The sequence below is a fragment of the Rhinatrema bivittatum genome, chromosome 1 (assembly GCF_901001135.1).
Source record: "Rhinatrema bivittatum chromosome 1, aRhiBiv1.1, whole genome shotgun sequence".
NCBI classification, from domain to species: domain Eukaryota; kingdom Metazoa; phylum Chordata; class Amphibia; order Gymnophiona; family Rhinatrematidae; genus Rhinatrema; species Rhinatrema bivittatum.
In genome coordinates this window covers 310595194-310611658 of record NC_042615.1, presented here as the reverse complement: position 1 = coordinate 310611658, position 16465 = coordinate 310595194, and the positions used below count along the sequence as shown (strand labels likewise).

General features: G+C 45.0%; 1 protein-coding gene across 1 annotated transcript in view; it reads right to left on the bottom strand.

Moving 5' to 3' along the window:
• Window positions 1-16465, bottom strand: part of LOC115095298 (alcohol dehydrogenase 1C-like) — a 67679-nt gene that overhangs the window by 31400 nt on the left and 19814 nt on the right. The window contains exon 3 of the mRNA XM_029608797.1: window positions 3179-3320. Within this exon, the coding sequence (XP_029464657.1) occupies window positions 3179-3320 (142 nt within the window). The remainder of the gene's footprint in view (window positions 1-3178; window positions 3321-16465) is intronic.

The following is a 16465-nucleotide window of genomic DNA, read 5'->3' as shown; positions in this document are numbered from 1 at the left end:
ACTTCTGTCACACTACTTTGTCCTCTCCCGGTCCCCCACCACCATCCCTCGGATCTTCTCTGTTTCTGAACTCCCTCCTCCTAGCAAGCAGGCTGAATTCCCTTTCTCTCTCTCTAGGGACCCAGCATCAGTCCTCTTTTCCCCCTCACTTCTGTGCCCAGGCAGTAGTCTTTCTTCTTAAAGCCTCTTTTCAGTGCAAAAGGGAAGACATGGGGTGGGTGTTGGAGCAATACCAGTTGCATGTTTTTCACAGGGGGGGGTGACCTCAAGACAAATTTATGCAGGTGGAAGCATAGGTGCCAGTAATGTATTAGCACGTACCTCCTGAGAAAAATACCTGACAATATCTGATGATCATAAGGAAGCAGAACAGTGCAGCAAGGCAGTGACAAGAGCCCATGGGGAGGTATCAGCAGTAGAAAAAGAAAGGTGAAAATGCCTCTCTATAAATCACTAGTGAGACTTCCTCCAAACTATCATCTTCAGTTCTGGAGAGTGTATCTGTATAAGGAAATAGAGAAGCAGTAGTACAAATGGTTCAAATCTAATTATGCCCTATCAAATGTGTTATGGGAGCGCTAGGGGGTGGCCCCAATTCCGGAGAGGTTAGTGTGCCCTTGGACCACGGCAGGACGGCAGAGGAGCTCAGTGGAAGCGCCAAGGCAGGCAAGTCATGTCCAAGCACGGGCGGACAGGCTGAAGGCCAGGAGCTCTGACCTCTGCCAAACCTGAAAGCATCGGAAGAGACCCAACAATGCAATGCTGGTCTCTGGGGTAGCCCTCCAGCCACTCGATAGCCCTTTTGGACCTGCCACCTGGGAACGGCAGATGCGTCAGGATGGACAGAGGTCAAGGGCAGGCGATGGTTCTGGAACAAGTTGAAGACACTTGTAGGTATGGTCAGACAAAAGTACTTGGAGACATGGTCGGCAAGACACTAGGCAAGGCTGAGGCAAGGCTGTGGCTAGGTTATGGCTAGGCTGTGGCAAGGCTGGGGCAAGATAAGGACTCTTGATGAGTGGAAAGATGACAGCAAGGTAAAACTCAGGATGGGGTGGAATCCAGATAGCACACTAACACACTCAGCCGGAGAGGAGGCTTCGGTGGCACGGCGGCCCCTTGGCAAGTCCACTGACAGCACAAACCGCCAGAGGCTAGGCAAAGCCAGAGCACAAGACATCGGAGGACAAGGATTCAAAGAGAGGAGCCGGAGAAAATGGATGCCAGAAGGCGAAACATCTGAAGAGAAAACATCAAGATCATCTGAAGACAAGGACATCTTAGACATCTAAAGACAAAGACATCTGAAGGCAGGTTCATCTGGGACATCTAAGACAAGGACATCAGGGGCATCTAGTGATGAGGACATCTGGAACATCTAAAGACTAAAACACCAGTGACACCGGAAGAAGAGGACATCTGAAGACGGAGACATCTGAAGACTGAGACACAGGATCTGATGAGAGACCAGGAACCATAGACAAATCAGGGAATTCCCATGAAGAAAAGAATGTCTTGAAGAAGCGGAGATGGACATCGGAACCTCCTGGACTGAAGGGCTGAAACAGCTGAGAGTCCAGAAGCAGGTAGCTCCTTGCGAAGACGAAGACGAACTGAAAGAAGAGCCCTTTTATAGGGCTGAAGAGGAAACACCCAGATGAGGTCATCAGATGGGGCTGTGAGGCTACTCCCACAGCAGGCACTTTAAGAACTGGAGAAAGGTGCGGCCTCGCACCTAGGGGCAGGATCTTGGAGAGCAACATCCATGCCGTGAAAAAGGAGCAGGAGGAGCACTAGGCTGCGAAACAGGGCCCAGCATTGGAGGCGGCTTCCTGCCGCAGGAAAGGAGGCTGGGGGTGGCTCCATGCCGCACAGCAGGTCCCAGCGAGAGCAGCTCCATGCCGCAGAAGGAATGATGGTGGGCGGCGACCTCCGAGCCGCAGGGCAGAGTAATGGCGGTCACAGGCCGCAAGAACAGCATCGGGGCAGCAGTCCCGACTGCCACAGGAAGTAAGAGAATCCATTTTGCTGTATGTATAGTAATGAAACTTTGGGTTTCTCTCTATGGTACTTCTGAGTTTGCTCAATTTGACTATCATGTTATGACTTCTTGCTGCAAGGTGTTTCATCTGAGGTATTTGATTGTCACTGTCATATACTCCCTCCTTCCTCTTTTCAAGGCTCTACATATTTAGGTCTTTGAGTCACATTTTGTTATGATTCTGCTCGTGGCTAGGTCCACGAGCAGCCTCTCACCTTCACCACCAGCCTGCCTGCTCTCCCAATGCCATCCCCTGTGCTCCGCGGTGGTGAGAGCTGCCGTCCTTCGGCCTGTATGGACTGGAGGCCTTTCCTCATAGGGGAGTCATTCTATTTGCATCATCAAGAAGATGACACCGAGTCACTCCACCCCTCCCTGCACCCAACTAACAGACAAGGTCCAGTATCCTGGAGGGCACTACACATAAGAGAAGTCTCCCGCCTGCTATTTTGGAGCCAGAGACAAACTTGTCTTATTCCTCTCCAGGGATTAGACAAGTCCTCTGTAAAGCCAGGGGGCAAGAGGAGACACCAACGAGTGTTTCCAGTTTCAGAGACAGTCTTTGTGAACTCCAGCTTCCCTCACAGCTCAGTGACAATATTCAGTGGTGAAACTGGGTAATCTCTGAGTATGTTTCTGGGGTATCTAGCTAAGTTTCTTAGAAATATTTCAAGAGTCCAGGCTATTATGAGGTATTTCTTAGAGTTCATCCCTAAATTGTTTTAAGGATAATAATATAAGTTTCATATTTAAGAGTGCTAAGTTTTTTATATGATTCTTGAGGTAAATCTAAATTACTTACAGTAAAATTTCTTATTTGAAATAAATGGGAATGTGTGAATTCATGAGCTGTTTGGGCCTTATATAAAGGTAAAATAAGTGAAGCTTCTGTAGTACTGTTTGCCCAGGATAGAGGAGGAAGGGTCAGAATACAGGCAGCAACATAAACTTATAAATCCTTACAGTACCATAAATATTTCTTCACAGAAAGTATAATGGATAGATAGAATGGTGCACCAGTGGTGGTGATAGGGGGGAAGAAAAATAGTGCAAAACAAAAACTATGTCAAATTATTAATCAAATCCACAAAGTCACTGCTGCCTCAGCAAAAAGTGTGTGCTATAAATATGACGTGCCTGGTTTTACGCCGGTCACTTCTTCTCCTACGCTCTCAACAATTCCAGCTCCTTCATGCCCCAGAATAGCTGGATATTTTATACCACTCATTAAGCCATGGACCGCATGTTCATCTGAGCGACAAATGCCAGTGGCCACAATCTGTAGAAAGAGATAAAAACAAGGAGAATGTTTTAATTTGTACAGAGGCTGATCTAAAAAAAATCCATGAGGGATCAATCAATTTGAAGACTTAGCAGACAAAGCATGGGCTTTAATTTTTCTGCAGGTCTGATTTAGCTGGATAAAAGTTAGCTGGCTAAATAGGAGATGTTTCAGGGGTGTTCTGGGTTGAGTTAACTTAGCCAGCTAACTCCAATATTGAGACTTATCTGGATAAGTCATCTGGCTTCTTCAGGTCATTCAAGAGAGTAGTCCTAAACTTAACTGGCTAAATAGGACTTAATCCGACTATATTCAGCAGAGCGAACAACTGACAGCGCTTCACTAAATGCCCCTGAAAATATAGCCAACTAGATTATCTGGGCACTGCGCTGCTGAATTTTGACCTGTGAACACCTAAATTTAGGAATCTATTTTCAGTCAGACTTAGAAGACTAAGAGGCCAATATTGAGAAAGGCAGCTTGTAGGCAAATTATCCAGCTATCCAGATAACTTGTCTCTAATATTCAGGGAAATAAACATTCTACTGAATTTCCCGAATATAGTTATTCAGCTACGCTTAGCTGGATTTATTTCTCTATTTATAATTTTAAACTTAACTTGCCATCTTATGAGTACCTCCAATTAGTTTTAAAATTCTTCAGCTAAGGATAGCCAGACAACGTTTATCTTAATCAATTATATTTATAAGTATACAGCTGGTCAAGTGACAGATTTTCATTTTATTCTAGAAAGAATCTTGCTTAGGTCTGTGGCCCAGTTCCCATATCCCTCAGTAATATTGTCAAAATCCAGTGATGTGCAGTCAGGGCCTTCAAGAGATTAAATGGATCCCCTGACCTCAACTTTTTTTTTTTTTTGTATTGCTTTTTTTCAGCCGCACATCTGTGTGGCCAAAAAAACAGAAGCCTTTGGCTGCACCCCTGATTGCAGCAGCACTACAGAGGGGTATGGGGCCAGTAAGAAGGAGCACAGAAGAGAAGTAGATAGGGGGCCTCATAGTGGTGGGGCCAATCAGAGGTTCAGGCTCATATGATTACCAAGCAACATAACATGGGGAAGAAGGTAAGACCTTTTACCCCATGTAAAAAGCAGGAAGTGTAGAAATGGTACACAATCTTCCAACTCGAGCTAGCTGCGCCCACGGCCCCATGCATCTGAAAGGACATGGATATATGTGCGTCCATTTTTTTTAGGATCACGGTGGCAGCAGTTGAGTTGAGAAGAAAAAAATTCTGTGACAATAAGATAGTACGGGAGGAGAGAGGGGGCTGGGGAATAAGACTGCTGAGGATTGGAAGTTCTGGGAAGGGGGAGGAGTAGAAAGGCCTGGGAAATAATTCTGCTGGGGATTCTGTGTGTATAAGAGCCAGAGATCTTATGTGTGTCTGTATTTATGAAAGCTGAAGAGACTATGTGTGTGTGTGTGTGAGTGTGAGAGAGAGAGAGAGAGAGAGAGAGAGAGAGAGAGAGAGAGAGAATAAAGTTTGTATGGTCCCCAACCCCCCCCCAAGCCATGACAATCTCAGGGTAACTGGGAATGAAAAAGCTGCAGGTATGGAGAGAAGGAGATTTTTAAATCCTTATCAGTTTTAATTATTGGATGTTATTTAATGTGTCTGCTGTTTTGAAATATTATATTGATTTTTTTTGGGGGGGGGGGGGAATTTATGAAAATTTGTATGAGATTTTAATTTTGGATGTTTGGTTCATGAGATGTTTTGAAAATGTTTTTGTTGTTAGAGTGGTTTTACTATTATGATTGATGTCTTATTTTTATTGATTTTATTGTTTGTTTGTCTTTCTATGTTCTGTATGTTTGACCAAGGGGAGGGTTTCTGCTCATGTATAGTTTCAGTGTAGAAGTCTATAGCAGTCCAGTTTATTCTGTTTTCAGTAGGAAGTTTATTGGTCTTCTAGGGTCTGTTGTAATATTTGCTGCTTTTTCCTGGGAAGGGTTGCCTTTGGGCAAAACTATTGTTTCTAACAACCTCCGGAAGAAACTACTAGCATGGGCTCATGACTCTAAAGTGGCTGGACATCTCGGTCAATGGAGAACACTGGCGAAGCTACAGAAATACTACTGGTGGCCATCTATGAAAGAGGATACTTTTGCTTATGTAGCGGCCTGTACCAACTGTGCCAGGCAGAAACCTCCGCCCGGACGTCCTTGGGGCAATCTTCAACCCTTGCCAGTACCAGATGAGCCCTGGACTCACATCGCCATGGACTGTAGTTTACAGGCAATGCATAAGGGATGTACAAGTTGGCTTTGAGTTGGTTGTGGTGGACTTACCACTCTCTGGAGGCAATAATACCATCTGGGTAACAGTGGATTGTTTCTCAAAGATGGCTCACTTTGTGGCGCTTCCTGGCTTACCAACTGCTAGTGAACCTGCAAAGCTTTTCATCAGCCACATTTTCCACCTGCACGGAATGCCTAAACACATCGTCTCAGATAGAGGTGTACAATTCACAGCCAAATTCTGGAAGGCTTTGTGCAAGAAGTTTGATATCACTCTCGACTTCACTTTATCTTACTATTCTCAGTCAAATGGTCAAATTGAGAGGATGAGCCATACCCTCAAGCAGTTCCTCCGTGCCTAAGTTGGTTCACGTCAGAATGACTAGGCTGAACTGTTACCATGGGCTGAGTTTTCCATCAACTCCCATCCTGCAACATCTACTGGATCAACACCATTCGAAGTGGTATATGGACGACTACCTTCACCACCTTTGCCACTTCCGCTGTCAGTGTCATCCCCGGCAACTCAAGCTACTGCCGATGAGATTCAACAACTTTGGAAGAAGACCAAGGAGATGCTCATTAAAGCTGGAACCCGAGCTAAAAGGGGCTATGATGCTCATCACTGCAAGGCTCCTGACTTCAAGCCTGGTGATAAAGTCTGGCTGTCTACAAAGTATCTTAGACTCAAGCTACCATCAGCTCGCTTCGCTCCACGTTATGTCTGACCTTTTCCCATCCTCCGACCTCTGGGCAATCTCTCCTACAGCTTCAGACTTCCCCCAGCAATGAAGATCCATAACGCATTTCACGTCTCTCTATTGAAACCGCTCATTCTCAACAAATTCAGCACCAAGACACCAGATCCCCCTCCTGTTGATGCAGAAGAGGACATCGAGTACAAAGTTGATGCAATACTTGATGTAAGGAAGAGAGGCAGAGTTTTGGAATATCTCCTGTCATGGCAGGGCTAAGGACCAGAAAATAACTCATGGGAACCTATGGCTAATATCATGGACAAAGAGATGCTGAATCGGTATCATTGATCGCATCCTCAGAATCGAAGACCAGGTAGGGGGTTTGGAGGAGGTCCTTTGAAGGGGGGTACTGTTGCGTCTGTCGGACTCAGATGGCTTCATCCCACATGCGTCACCTCAATATTTCCTTTCTCTACCAGCCTCGGGAATATGGTGACCGCCGCGTCTGCTTGCCGCTCTCTCCGGCGTCCCCGGAACGGCTATGGCAAGGCATTCCACCATGATTCACCTAAGGGCCTCCTAGGGTACGTGCATATCACCCTTGTCTTTATTCCAGCGTTGGCACAAACCTCGGGGGCATCCCCCTCGAGTAACGTCACATCATCCGGGTATTTAGGTTGCCCATTTGCTGACTGACTTTGAGTTAGCAAGGATTGGATTCGTCCGGTCTAAGCTGCTCTGCCGCTTCTTGCTGCTGCTGGAAGCTCTCTCCACCCTCCGGGGTTCTACTAACTTGGGTACCCACTCTTCGGGGGCCCTATGCTTCTTTCCAGGTGCCTATCCAGTATCCAGGTACTCACTCCTCGAGGGCCTGAGTTGTCTACCTTGGTGCCTGCTACCAATACTTCTATCTGCTGGGAACTCTTCCAATACAGCTACAAGAGTATGAGTATCTAACATATATCAGTCTGTCTCACCTACAGTTTCTCATTAGAAACCTGCATTGGAGCTCCTTATACCATCATTGTGGGACGGGTCTCCTCAGCCGAGGACCCAAGACTGCTGCTGTAGGAATCTACTCACTACTGCAACCTCTGGTCAACTCTACAAGCTGTACAATAAAGTCTCTCTCTGTATTTGTGCATCTGAGTCTAGCCCGGTACTGCAGTTCCCCATGGGGCTCCTCCCCATGGGCGTGACCATCACTGCAGCACCTAAGAATCCACCAAACACCTCAAAACCATAACACCACCTCAGCACGCCGACCTCCCTGGCATCTCCGGGACAGCATGGGCAATTGCGTTTGCCATTTTGAATCTGGGATAACCTAGGGCACACACACACGCGCGCCAACCCCTCTCTTATGCATGTCATGGTGGGAACCTTGGGGGGCATCCCCTCTGCATAACGTCACCTGCCTATGTGTATTTAACCTCTCCCAACTTCCTTCCTGCTGAAAACCTCTTTGTTACAGACTCTTGCTATTCCAGTGTTCCTGCTCGACCACCTCAGGTACCTGCTCCTTGGGGGCCTTGCACGTTTGGGTGGAGACAATTCTTGCCATGATCCAGGGTTCACTATCAAGCCAAATTAATAACAGACCCAGATTATCCAGAAGGTCAACCTCACTGCCGAGGAAATTAAGAGAGCCTGAGACTGTCTTTGTGACATCTTCATGCACTCCTGGACACCATATGATAACAAGTTTCATAACCTTGTTCTATGTAATGCCTTTTGGCAATTTTCATGTTCTGTTTCAATGTAAACCGATGTGATCTTTATTTCATATAGGAACACCGGTATATAAAAATCTAAAAATAAAATAAATAAATAAACTGGATAAATTACTACTTTAAGCTGGGTAGTTTACAGGCAATGCATAAGGGATGTACAAGTTGGCTTTGAGTTAGAGGCAAGGGTTTTCATAACCTTTGTAACAAGAATGATTTACTCTGTTAAAACAGAAACTTAAAACAATATCTATGGTATATAACCATTCTGCTTTCTTTACAGCACCTTGGACCTCATTTTATCTGATTTAAATATCCTAAGTCACCAGCAGTCTCACTCCCTCAGCCCCTTCCTTCTCCTATCCCATACACCCTCCCTCCTACCTAAGTCAAAAGCAGTCTCAATCCTTCAATTCCCTTTCCCTTCCCACCCTTCTTTTCCCAGGTCTCCAGCAGTCTCGTTCCCTCAACCCCCACTCCGCAAGACACTGAAGATACTTGAAACCCATGTGGCTTTAGTCCTCTTGTAAATTTTATTGGGTGTGGGCTTAGCCTTCTGAAAGCCATGAATAAAATGATCTATAAATTACAATATAGTAAGCCTCTCATATCAAAACAGCACTAACTCCAGTACTCTAGCAGTAATAACCCTAGCTTTGACAAGGCAACACTGCAAATATTATACCATGCCCTAAACACCAATACACGTCCTAATAGGAAAACAGAACAAGCCAGGCTACCTATAAATATATGTAAAATAAAAACTACATGTACCTAAAATATTGTACAAAAGCTTTTAAAACTACATAGGTCCCTTCTTCAGATGGCAGATCAGAGACATTCACATCTAAGTATGGGTCCTACATTGTTTAAATAGCTCACATACAGTATTTTTGGATAATACATAGACAGTATAATTAAAGCCAACACAGCCTGCCAAGAATACTGTTTACCCCAAGACACAAATCTGCTGTATTAAAACAACACTAACTCTCAGGATTCAAACAGCATCAACCCTGGGTGAGAAGCAGATAGAAAAACTCTCTCTAGGTCAATGATATGTTGCTGAGCGAGATAGGGCATCCATTCTGATGTTTTTATCTCCAGGTCGGTATTTCAAGATGAAATCAAACCTGTTAAAGAACAGGGACCAGTCAGTAGGCCTCTTTAGCTTGATAGTAACCATAGCCATCACTACCTAATACTTTTTTTCAAAGGATCGGAGTTGAAGATATATAAACACAATTTTACAAAAAATACTAAAATGATAAAAAAGCATTTTTGATAAATAAAATTTCAATATTTTTGACAGTGAAGGTGAATGATTAAAAGATCAGTTGGTTTCTGTATAAGGATACACAACATCAGACTTGCTGACACCTTCACTTAGGCTATTGATAATATTTGTGTATGTGGTTTCCCTGATTATTTACGGTAATTGAAATCTCCCATTATTACTGCACTACCAATTTGGTTAGCTTCCCTAATTTCTCTTAGTATTTCATTGTCCGTCTCACCATTTTGACCTGGTGGACGGTAGTATACTCCTATCACTATAGTCTTCCCCAACACACAAAGGATTTATTTTCTACCCATAAAGATTCGTCGAGGATCTGGACGACATAGACAAGGCTTTTTGAGGAATGTCTCTTTGAGGGTTTGAAAGGCTGCAACAGCCTCTGGAGGCCACTGTGAAGGATTAGCACCTTTCCTAGTCAAGGAGGTAGGTGATGCTGTTAAGGTGGAATAGTGGTTGATGAATTAGTAAAGCTGAGAAAGCGGCGGAGTGCCTTTAGACCAGTGGGTTGAGGCCAGTCTTGTTTGCTTTTAGCCTGCGGGTCCATTTGAAACCCTTTACTGGAAACAATGTATCCCAGGAATGGAACTGACTATTGGTGGAAGGCACATTTTTCGAGCTTGGCATAAAGGCGATTATCTCTTAATCTTTGCAGCACTCTCAACACGGTTGCCTGATGACTTTGAATGTCTTGGGAGAAGATTAAGATGTCATCTAAATAAACAACCATGCACTGGTATAGCAGGTCTCGCAGGATTTCATTCATCATATTTTGAAATACACTGGTGCATTACACAATCCAAATGGCATGACTAGGTACTCGAAGTGTCCATCACAGGTGTTAAAGGCGGTTTTACACTCATTCCCGTGACAGATATGAACCAAATTGTAGGCCCCTTTTAGATCCAGCTTGGTGAAGATCTTGGTTCCTTGAACTCTGTCAAATAATTCTGAAACTAGCAGTAAGGGATATCGATCCTTTATGGTAATCTCATTAAGATCTCTATAGTTCATACAAGGGCAAAGGGATCGATCTTTCTTGCTGACAAAAAAAAAACCTGTCACTGGCCGGGGACTTGGAAGGTCTGATAAAACCTTCCTGTAGGTTTTCTTGGATGTAGGCCAACATGACCTCAGTCTCTGATAGTGAGAGAGAATATACTCTTCCTCTCAGAGGCTCTGAGTCAGGTTTTAAGTTTATAGCACAATCAAAGGATCTATGTAGTGGTAAGACATCTGCTGCTTGTTTAGAAAATGTCTTGGAAGGACACATACTGAGGCAGTAAACCAGACAGAGAGGGTATGATAGCCATGCATGGCAGTGGTGTAACTTTCTTCAGACATCTTTCATAACAGGCTGTTCCCCATTGTGATAACTCCAGAGTGATCCAGTCAAACTGAGGGGTGTGTTCTTGTAGCCAGGGTAGGCCGAGCAGAACGGGGTGAATGGTCTTGTCAAGGACCAGGAATGAAATGATCTCTGTATGAAGAGCTCCAGTACGTAAGCATATTGGCTGAGTTGTGAGAAAAACTTCTCCAGGCAACGGCTCGCCGTGTATTGAGAGCAGCAGTGGAGTGGCCATTGGCGTGGTGGGAATCCGTAGGTGATCTACTAATCTTTTCAGAATAAGATTTCCACCTGCACCTGAGTCCACTAGTGCTAAGATTTGAAACTTGAGGCTCCCAAAGATGAGAGAGACAGGAAGTGATAATGGAGGAGAGAGTATTGTCAGACCTAGGAAGAGTCCTCCAGTGGATCCTAGGTCTGCATGTTTCCTAGACAAATAGGACAAGTTTGGACTGCATGGCCAGATTGTCCACAGTACATGCAGAGCCCCATTCTTTTCCGTTAGCGCCTCTCTTTGGCGGTTAAATGGCTACGGCCTAACTGCATAGGCTCGTTTTCCTCGATGAGTACAGAAGTCTGGGCTGAAGCTGTAGGCATAGGTCGAGGGTGGATGCTCCCTGAAGCATACTTCTTAAGACTCTTTGCCTCCTGGGAACGTTCGCATAAACAGCGATCAACTCTCCCTGCAAGATCAATGAGAGAGTCCAGGGTGTCTGGCCAATCATGAACCACTAATTCATCCTTTATACGGGAGCTGAGGCCCTCTAAGAATATGGCACATAGGCAGCTTGGATTCCAGTGGAGTTCTGAAGACAAGGTTTTAAATTCAATAACATAGTCCAGTAGTGGTTTACCTCCTTGTTGAAGGTGTAAGAATGCAGATCCAGCTACTGTCTGGCGTGCTGGGTCATCGAATACAGACTTGAAAAGAGTCAGGAACACCGGTAAATTGCTCAGGACTGGATCGTTGCGTTCCCAGAGGGGTGAAGCCCATGCCAGGGCTCTTCCATCTAACAAGGACAGGATATATGTTGTCTTGGTTATGGCATTAGGAAAATAAGACAGCTGTAGAGAGAAGTGCATGCAGCACTGGTTTAAAAATCCTCTACACAACAGGGAGACCCCTGAAAAGCGAGTGGGGGCTGGTAAAGGTACTGCAGTATGTACCACAACCACTTGAGGTGAAGGTTCTTTGTCAGAAGTAGACGGAGTGTTCAGTCTGGAATTCAGCTGATTAAAGGCAGTAGCCAATGTCTCTAAAGTTCTCTGTTGTTGGGTGATGCGTTGGGCCAGGCCAGGGATGGCCTGCAGGGCTGAGACCTGAGCCAGATCCATGGAATTAGCAATCTGTTATAATTTGGCTTGACAGTGAACCCTGGATCACGGCAAGAGTTGTCTCCATCCACAGGGAGGAGCCCTGTGGGGACTTGCTGCAATAGGTTAGCTCCCAGTAGTAATGCACACAGAGAGAAAGAGGTATTTATTATACTGCAATGAGAAAAGCTGTCCATGGGACAGACAGTAGGGCTCAGTCCAGAGTAGAATATACCCAGCAGTGATATCCAGTAGTGGCCCGCAGAGCGGGAAGAGCTGGAACTTGTGATCTCCAAGTTTTTTGTTGCAGAGTAGATCCAGTAGTGGTCTGCAGAGCTGGGTACGCCGAGAATCCACACTGTAGACGGTAGACTTAGAAGGTAGATCCGGTAGTGGTCGGCAGAGCGGGGTACGCCGAAAATCCACTCTGAAGTAGACAAGCGAAGAAGGAGAGACAGGCTGGGTGGTATATGTACTCTCTCTGAAGCAGTGGAGCCTGCAACTGAGAAGGCCCTCCACGGAGCGGATGACCAAACCTGCAAGGCCCCCAAGGAGCGGGTATCTGAGGTGTTCGAGCAGGAACGCTGGAACAGCAAGCGTCTGCAATGAAGAGGAATTCAGCAGGAAGGAAGTCCTTGCTAACTCGTAGGAAGGAAAGTTGGGAGAGGTTAAATACACATAGGCAGGTGACGTCATGCGGAAGGGACGCCCTCGAGGTTCCCGCCAAGACGTGCATAAGAGAGGGACTGGCACGTGTGTGCGTGCCCTAGGTTATCCCAGATTCAAAATGGCGAACGCAATTGCCCACGCTGTCCCGGGGACGCCAGGAAGGTCAGCGTGCTGAGGCAGAGGTGGCCATCTTTGCCAACATGGACAGAGCTGGGAAAAAAGAGGTGCGCAACAGATGGCGCAGCCGTCTGCGACCGACGGGCGTAACAGGGTCCTGTCATAGCATGGAGGGAAGCCAACTGAACCTCCAGCAGGCAAACGATAGATAAATACCACCATCTCAGAACTTACAGACACCTTTGCAAGCTACACAGGCAGGGAATAGAAGTGAAGATTGGCTTGGCTTGCATGGGCTTAGGCAAAGATGAGATCGGCAAAGTTAATAGAGTAGGGCTAAGCCCAGCAGGGAGCCCAGTCTCGAAGCTTAGACTTAAGTTTCATAAAAAGACATGGATGTAAAGTTCATGGGTATGAAGTTTGCATGAATTGCAACAAACAGTGCTGTGTAGTGCAGCAGTGCAGCAGTGTGGTGCTGAATCTGCAAGTCCAAACTCTTTTTCTCTCCTCAGAACTTCATACATATGCATAAGATCCAAAAGTTGATATTGATTGGATATTATTACAATCCACTGGTGTAGGATTGGTGGGCTTCTGATATGATTTAATAGCTGGTATGTATATAACTTCACATGGAGATGATGGCATGAGTTAGAAGTCATCTGTCAAACAATGCTGGGCCTCATGACTGGACACAAATTGTGTCAAGGCCATAAACTCAACAAGTTTGCATTTGGCAGTATCAGCTAAATTGAAGGGGAAGACAGATTGCTTGATATGAAAAACTGTAGCAGCTGCTTCTCCTTAGTGTAGTTCTCACAGGCATTCACATTGAAACTATAGGAGTCATCATGTGTCTTGACTTCCACTTTGTATTACTCAGGCCTGCAAAGTTTGATGCAGTTGCACAATCCTGTTAACAGTGGCTGGCTTATCCCTAAAACCCAACCAAAACTGCACATAATACTCAAGGTACAATTGCACAATGGATCAGTGCAGAGACAATATGATATATTCTGTTTTATTCTCCATTCCTTTTCAGAATATTATTTTCTACTTGGTTTTTGACTGTTGCTATATGCTAAGGTGAAATTACTTCTTACCTGATAATTTTATTTCCTTGAAAACAGTCAAATCATTCCACACTAGAGGGAAGTAGTCACCCAGTGCACCCAGAAACCCTTCAACATGGTCAAATGTCATAAAAGAAAACTGCTTCTTCTGGGCGACTTGGCTTTCAGAGGAACCAATCTGGGAACTTAATTTGATGGGGATACAATGGTTAAATGCACTCCAGGATGCTCAAGTAATAGAAATGAAAACCAGGTGGTCAATGTAATTATAGAAGAAAGTAAGAATGCTGATATCAATGTTATCATCCATCTGGGAACCAATGACCTCACTATAGTGCCCGCAAGGTACAGGAAGATTTCCAAAATCTAGGGGACAAGAGTAGACACATACCAAAGACTATTGCCTTTTCAGACGTATTACCTGTTCATGGAAAGGGAAAGGAAAGGTTATGCCATATAGACCATTTCAATGTCTGGCTCAAAGCCTGGTGAAAGGAAAATGGTTTTGGATACATTAGAGGCTGGGGCTGTGTATGGAGAAATAAAAGATTATATGGTAAGGATGGCCTACATTTATCTGTGGCAGGAAAGAGGATGCTAAGTGAAAATTTCATACATTATCAGGCATTTAAACTAGGGAGTGGGGGTGGCAGGAGGTGGCCAGTGAAATTGGAATGTCACCCCCAAGCAATACAGGAAGTGGGAAGAGAAATTAACAAAATCAAACAGAAAAGGTGATTAGGAAGAACAGCTGGAAAGCTATGACCACAAATACTCATAGTTTGAGCTATTAAATCCGAGACCTGCAGACCCTAATAGTAGAGGTGGAATTAGTTATTGGTGCTGATAAAGAGACATGGTTCACTGTGTTTGATGATTAGGATGCAGCCATCTTGGGCTATAACTTATTAAGGCAGGACAGAGAGGACAGAAAAGGGGGAGGAGTAGTCCTTTATGTCAAAAACAATATCCAAGCAACTGAATTGCAAAGGACGTGGGGTAAAGAAGAAACATTATGGACCGTCCTAAAAAGAAAAGATGGTGCTTCCATTTTTAATGGTGTGAGCTACAGGCCTCCAACCAAAATGGATGAACAAGACATTACCTGATAGAGGTAATCCAAAAGGTAGGAAAGAAGGAAGAAGTGTTGCACATTGGAAATTTTAATATGCCGGATGTGGATTAGAGCATCCCTTCTGCAGAATCTATAAAAGGTAGAGAGATAGTGGATGTCCTTCAAGGTGTTCTGCTCAAACAAATGGTAAACAAAACCATGAGACAGGGTATGATCCTTAATCTAGTGCTCACGAATGGGGATAATATCTCTGATGTTCGAGTAGGGGTTTACCTGAGCACTAGTGATGATCAAATGGTATGGGTCGATATCACAAATAGGATACAGAGAAGTCACACAAAGACCAAAATTTTGAATTTCACGATACGGACTTTGTCAAAATGGAGGAAGAACTGGAAGACTGGGAGAAAATAGATGAGGTAGAACAACAATGGGCCAAATTAAAAGGAACTATTACAAAGGCAACAAATTTATATGTTAGGAAAGTAAAGAAGTGTTATGAATCCTGCCCGCGGGTCCCCGACGTCGCCCGTATGACATAGTGAGGGCAAAGGTAGTGGTCTATCATGAATACGCTCTACAAAGGAAGAGGTATCTGCCACTGGCACCTTCAAAGCATATAGACTCAAGCTGTTTAAAAGGTCTTCCTGCCTAAAAAATCAATTCAAAGGAATTGATGCGGTCCCAGAAGCACACCAGAGTCCAGTTCACTAATGCTCAAATACTTTTCATATGCAGATACAAGCCAAGGGAAAGAAAAAAATGTCCTCGCCTTCAGGAAGGTAGCTATCATAGCCTGAGATAACTGTCCTGCACCAATAGCCATGCCCCTTCAAGAACCAGGCCTTAAAACAAAATCATACAGGATCTTCATGAAGAACCAGGTTATGAGGCAGCAAGTTCATGTGGGATGAAAGCCCCAAGGGCCTTTCCGTGTATTAACCTAAAGAAATCCACATACCAAGGATGCCGCAGCCAATCTGGAGCTACAGAATCAACAGACCTGGATGTTCTGAGATCCTCTGTAATACTCCTGTTGGTCAGAAATGGATCAGAGCAAGAATTTAGGATGATAGATTGCCCCTCTTCCGCCTGGAAACTTGTATACCTTTGCTTACTAGGGATGTGAATCGTTTTTTGACGATTTAAAATATCGTCCGATATATTTTAAATCGTCAAAAAATCGTTAGGGCCACGATACAATACCAATTCCCCCGATTTATCGTTAAAAAATCGTAAATCGGGGGAAGGGGAAGGGCAGGAAAACCGGCACACTAAAACCCCCTAAAACCCACCCCCGACCCTTTAAATTAAATCCCCCACCCTCCCGAACCCCCTCCCCCCAATGCTTTAAATTACCTGGGGATCCGGCAGTGGTCCAGAACGGCGGCAGTCCGGAACGGCCCCCTCAATAGAATCGTGTTGTCTTCAGCCGGCGCCATTTTTCAAAATGGCCGCCGCAAAATGGCGGCGGCCATAGACAAAAACGATTCGACGGAGGAGGTCGTTCCGGACCCCCGCTGGACTTTTGGCAAGTCTTGTGGGGGTCAGGAGGCC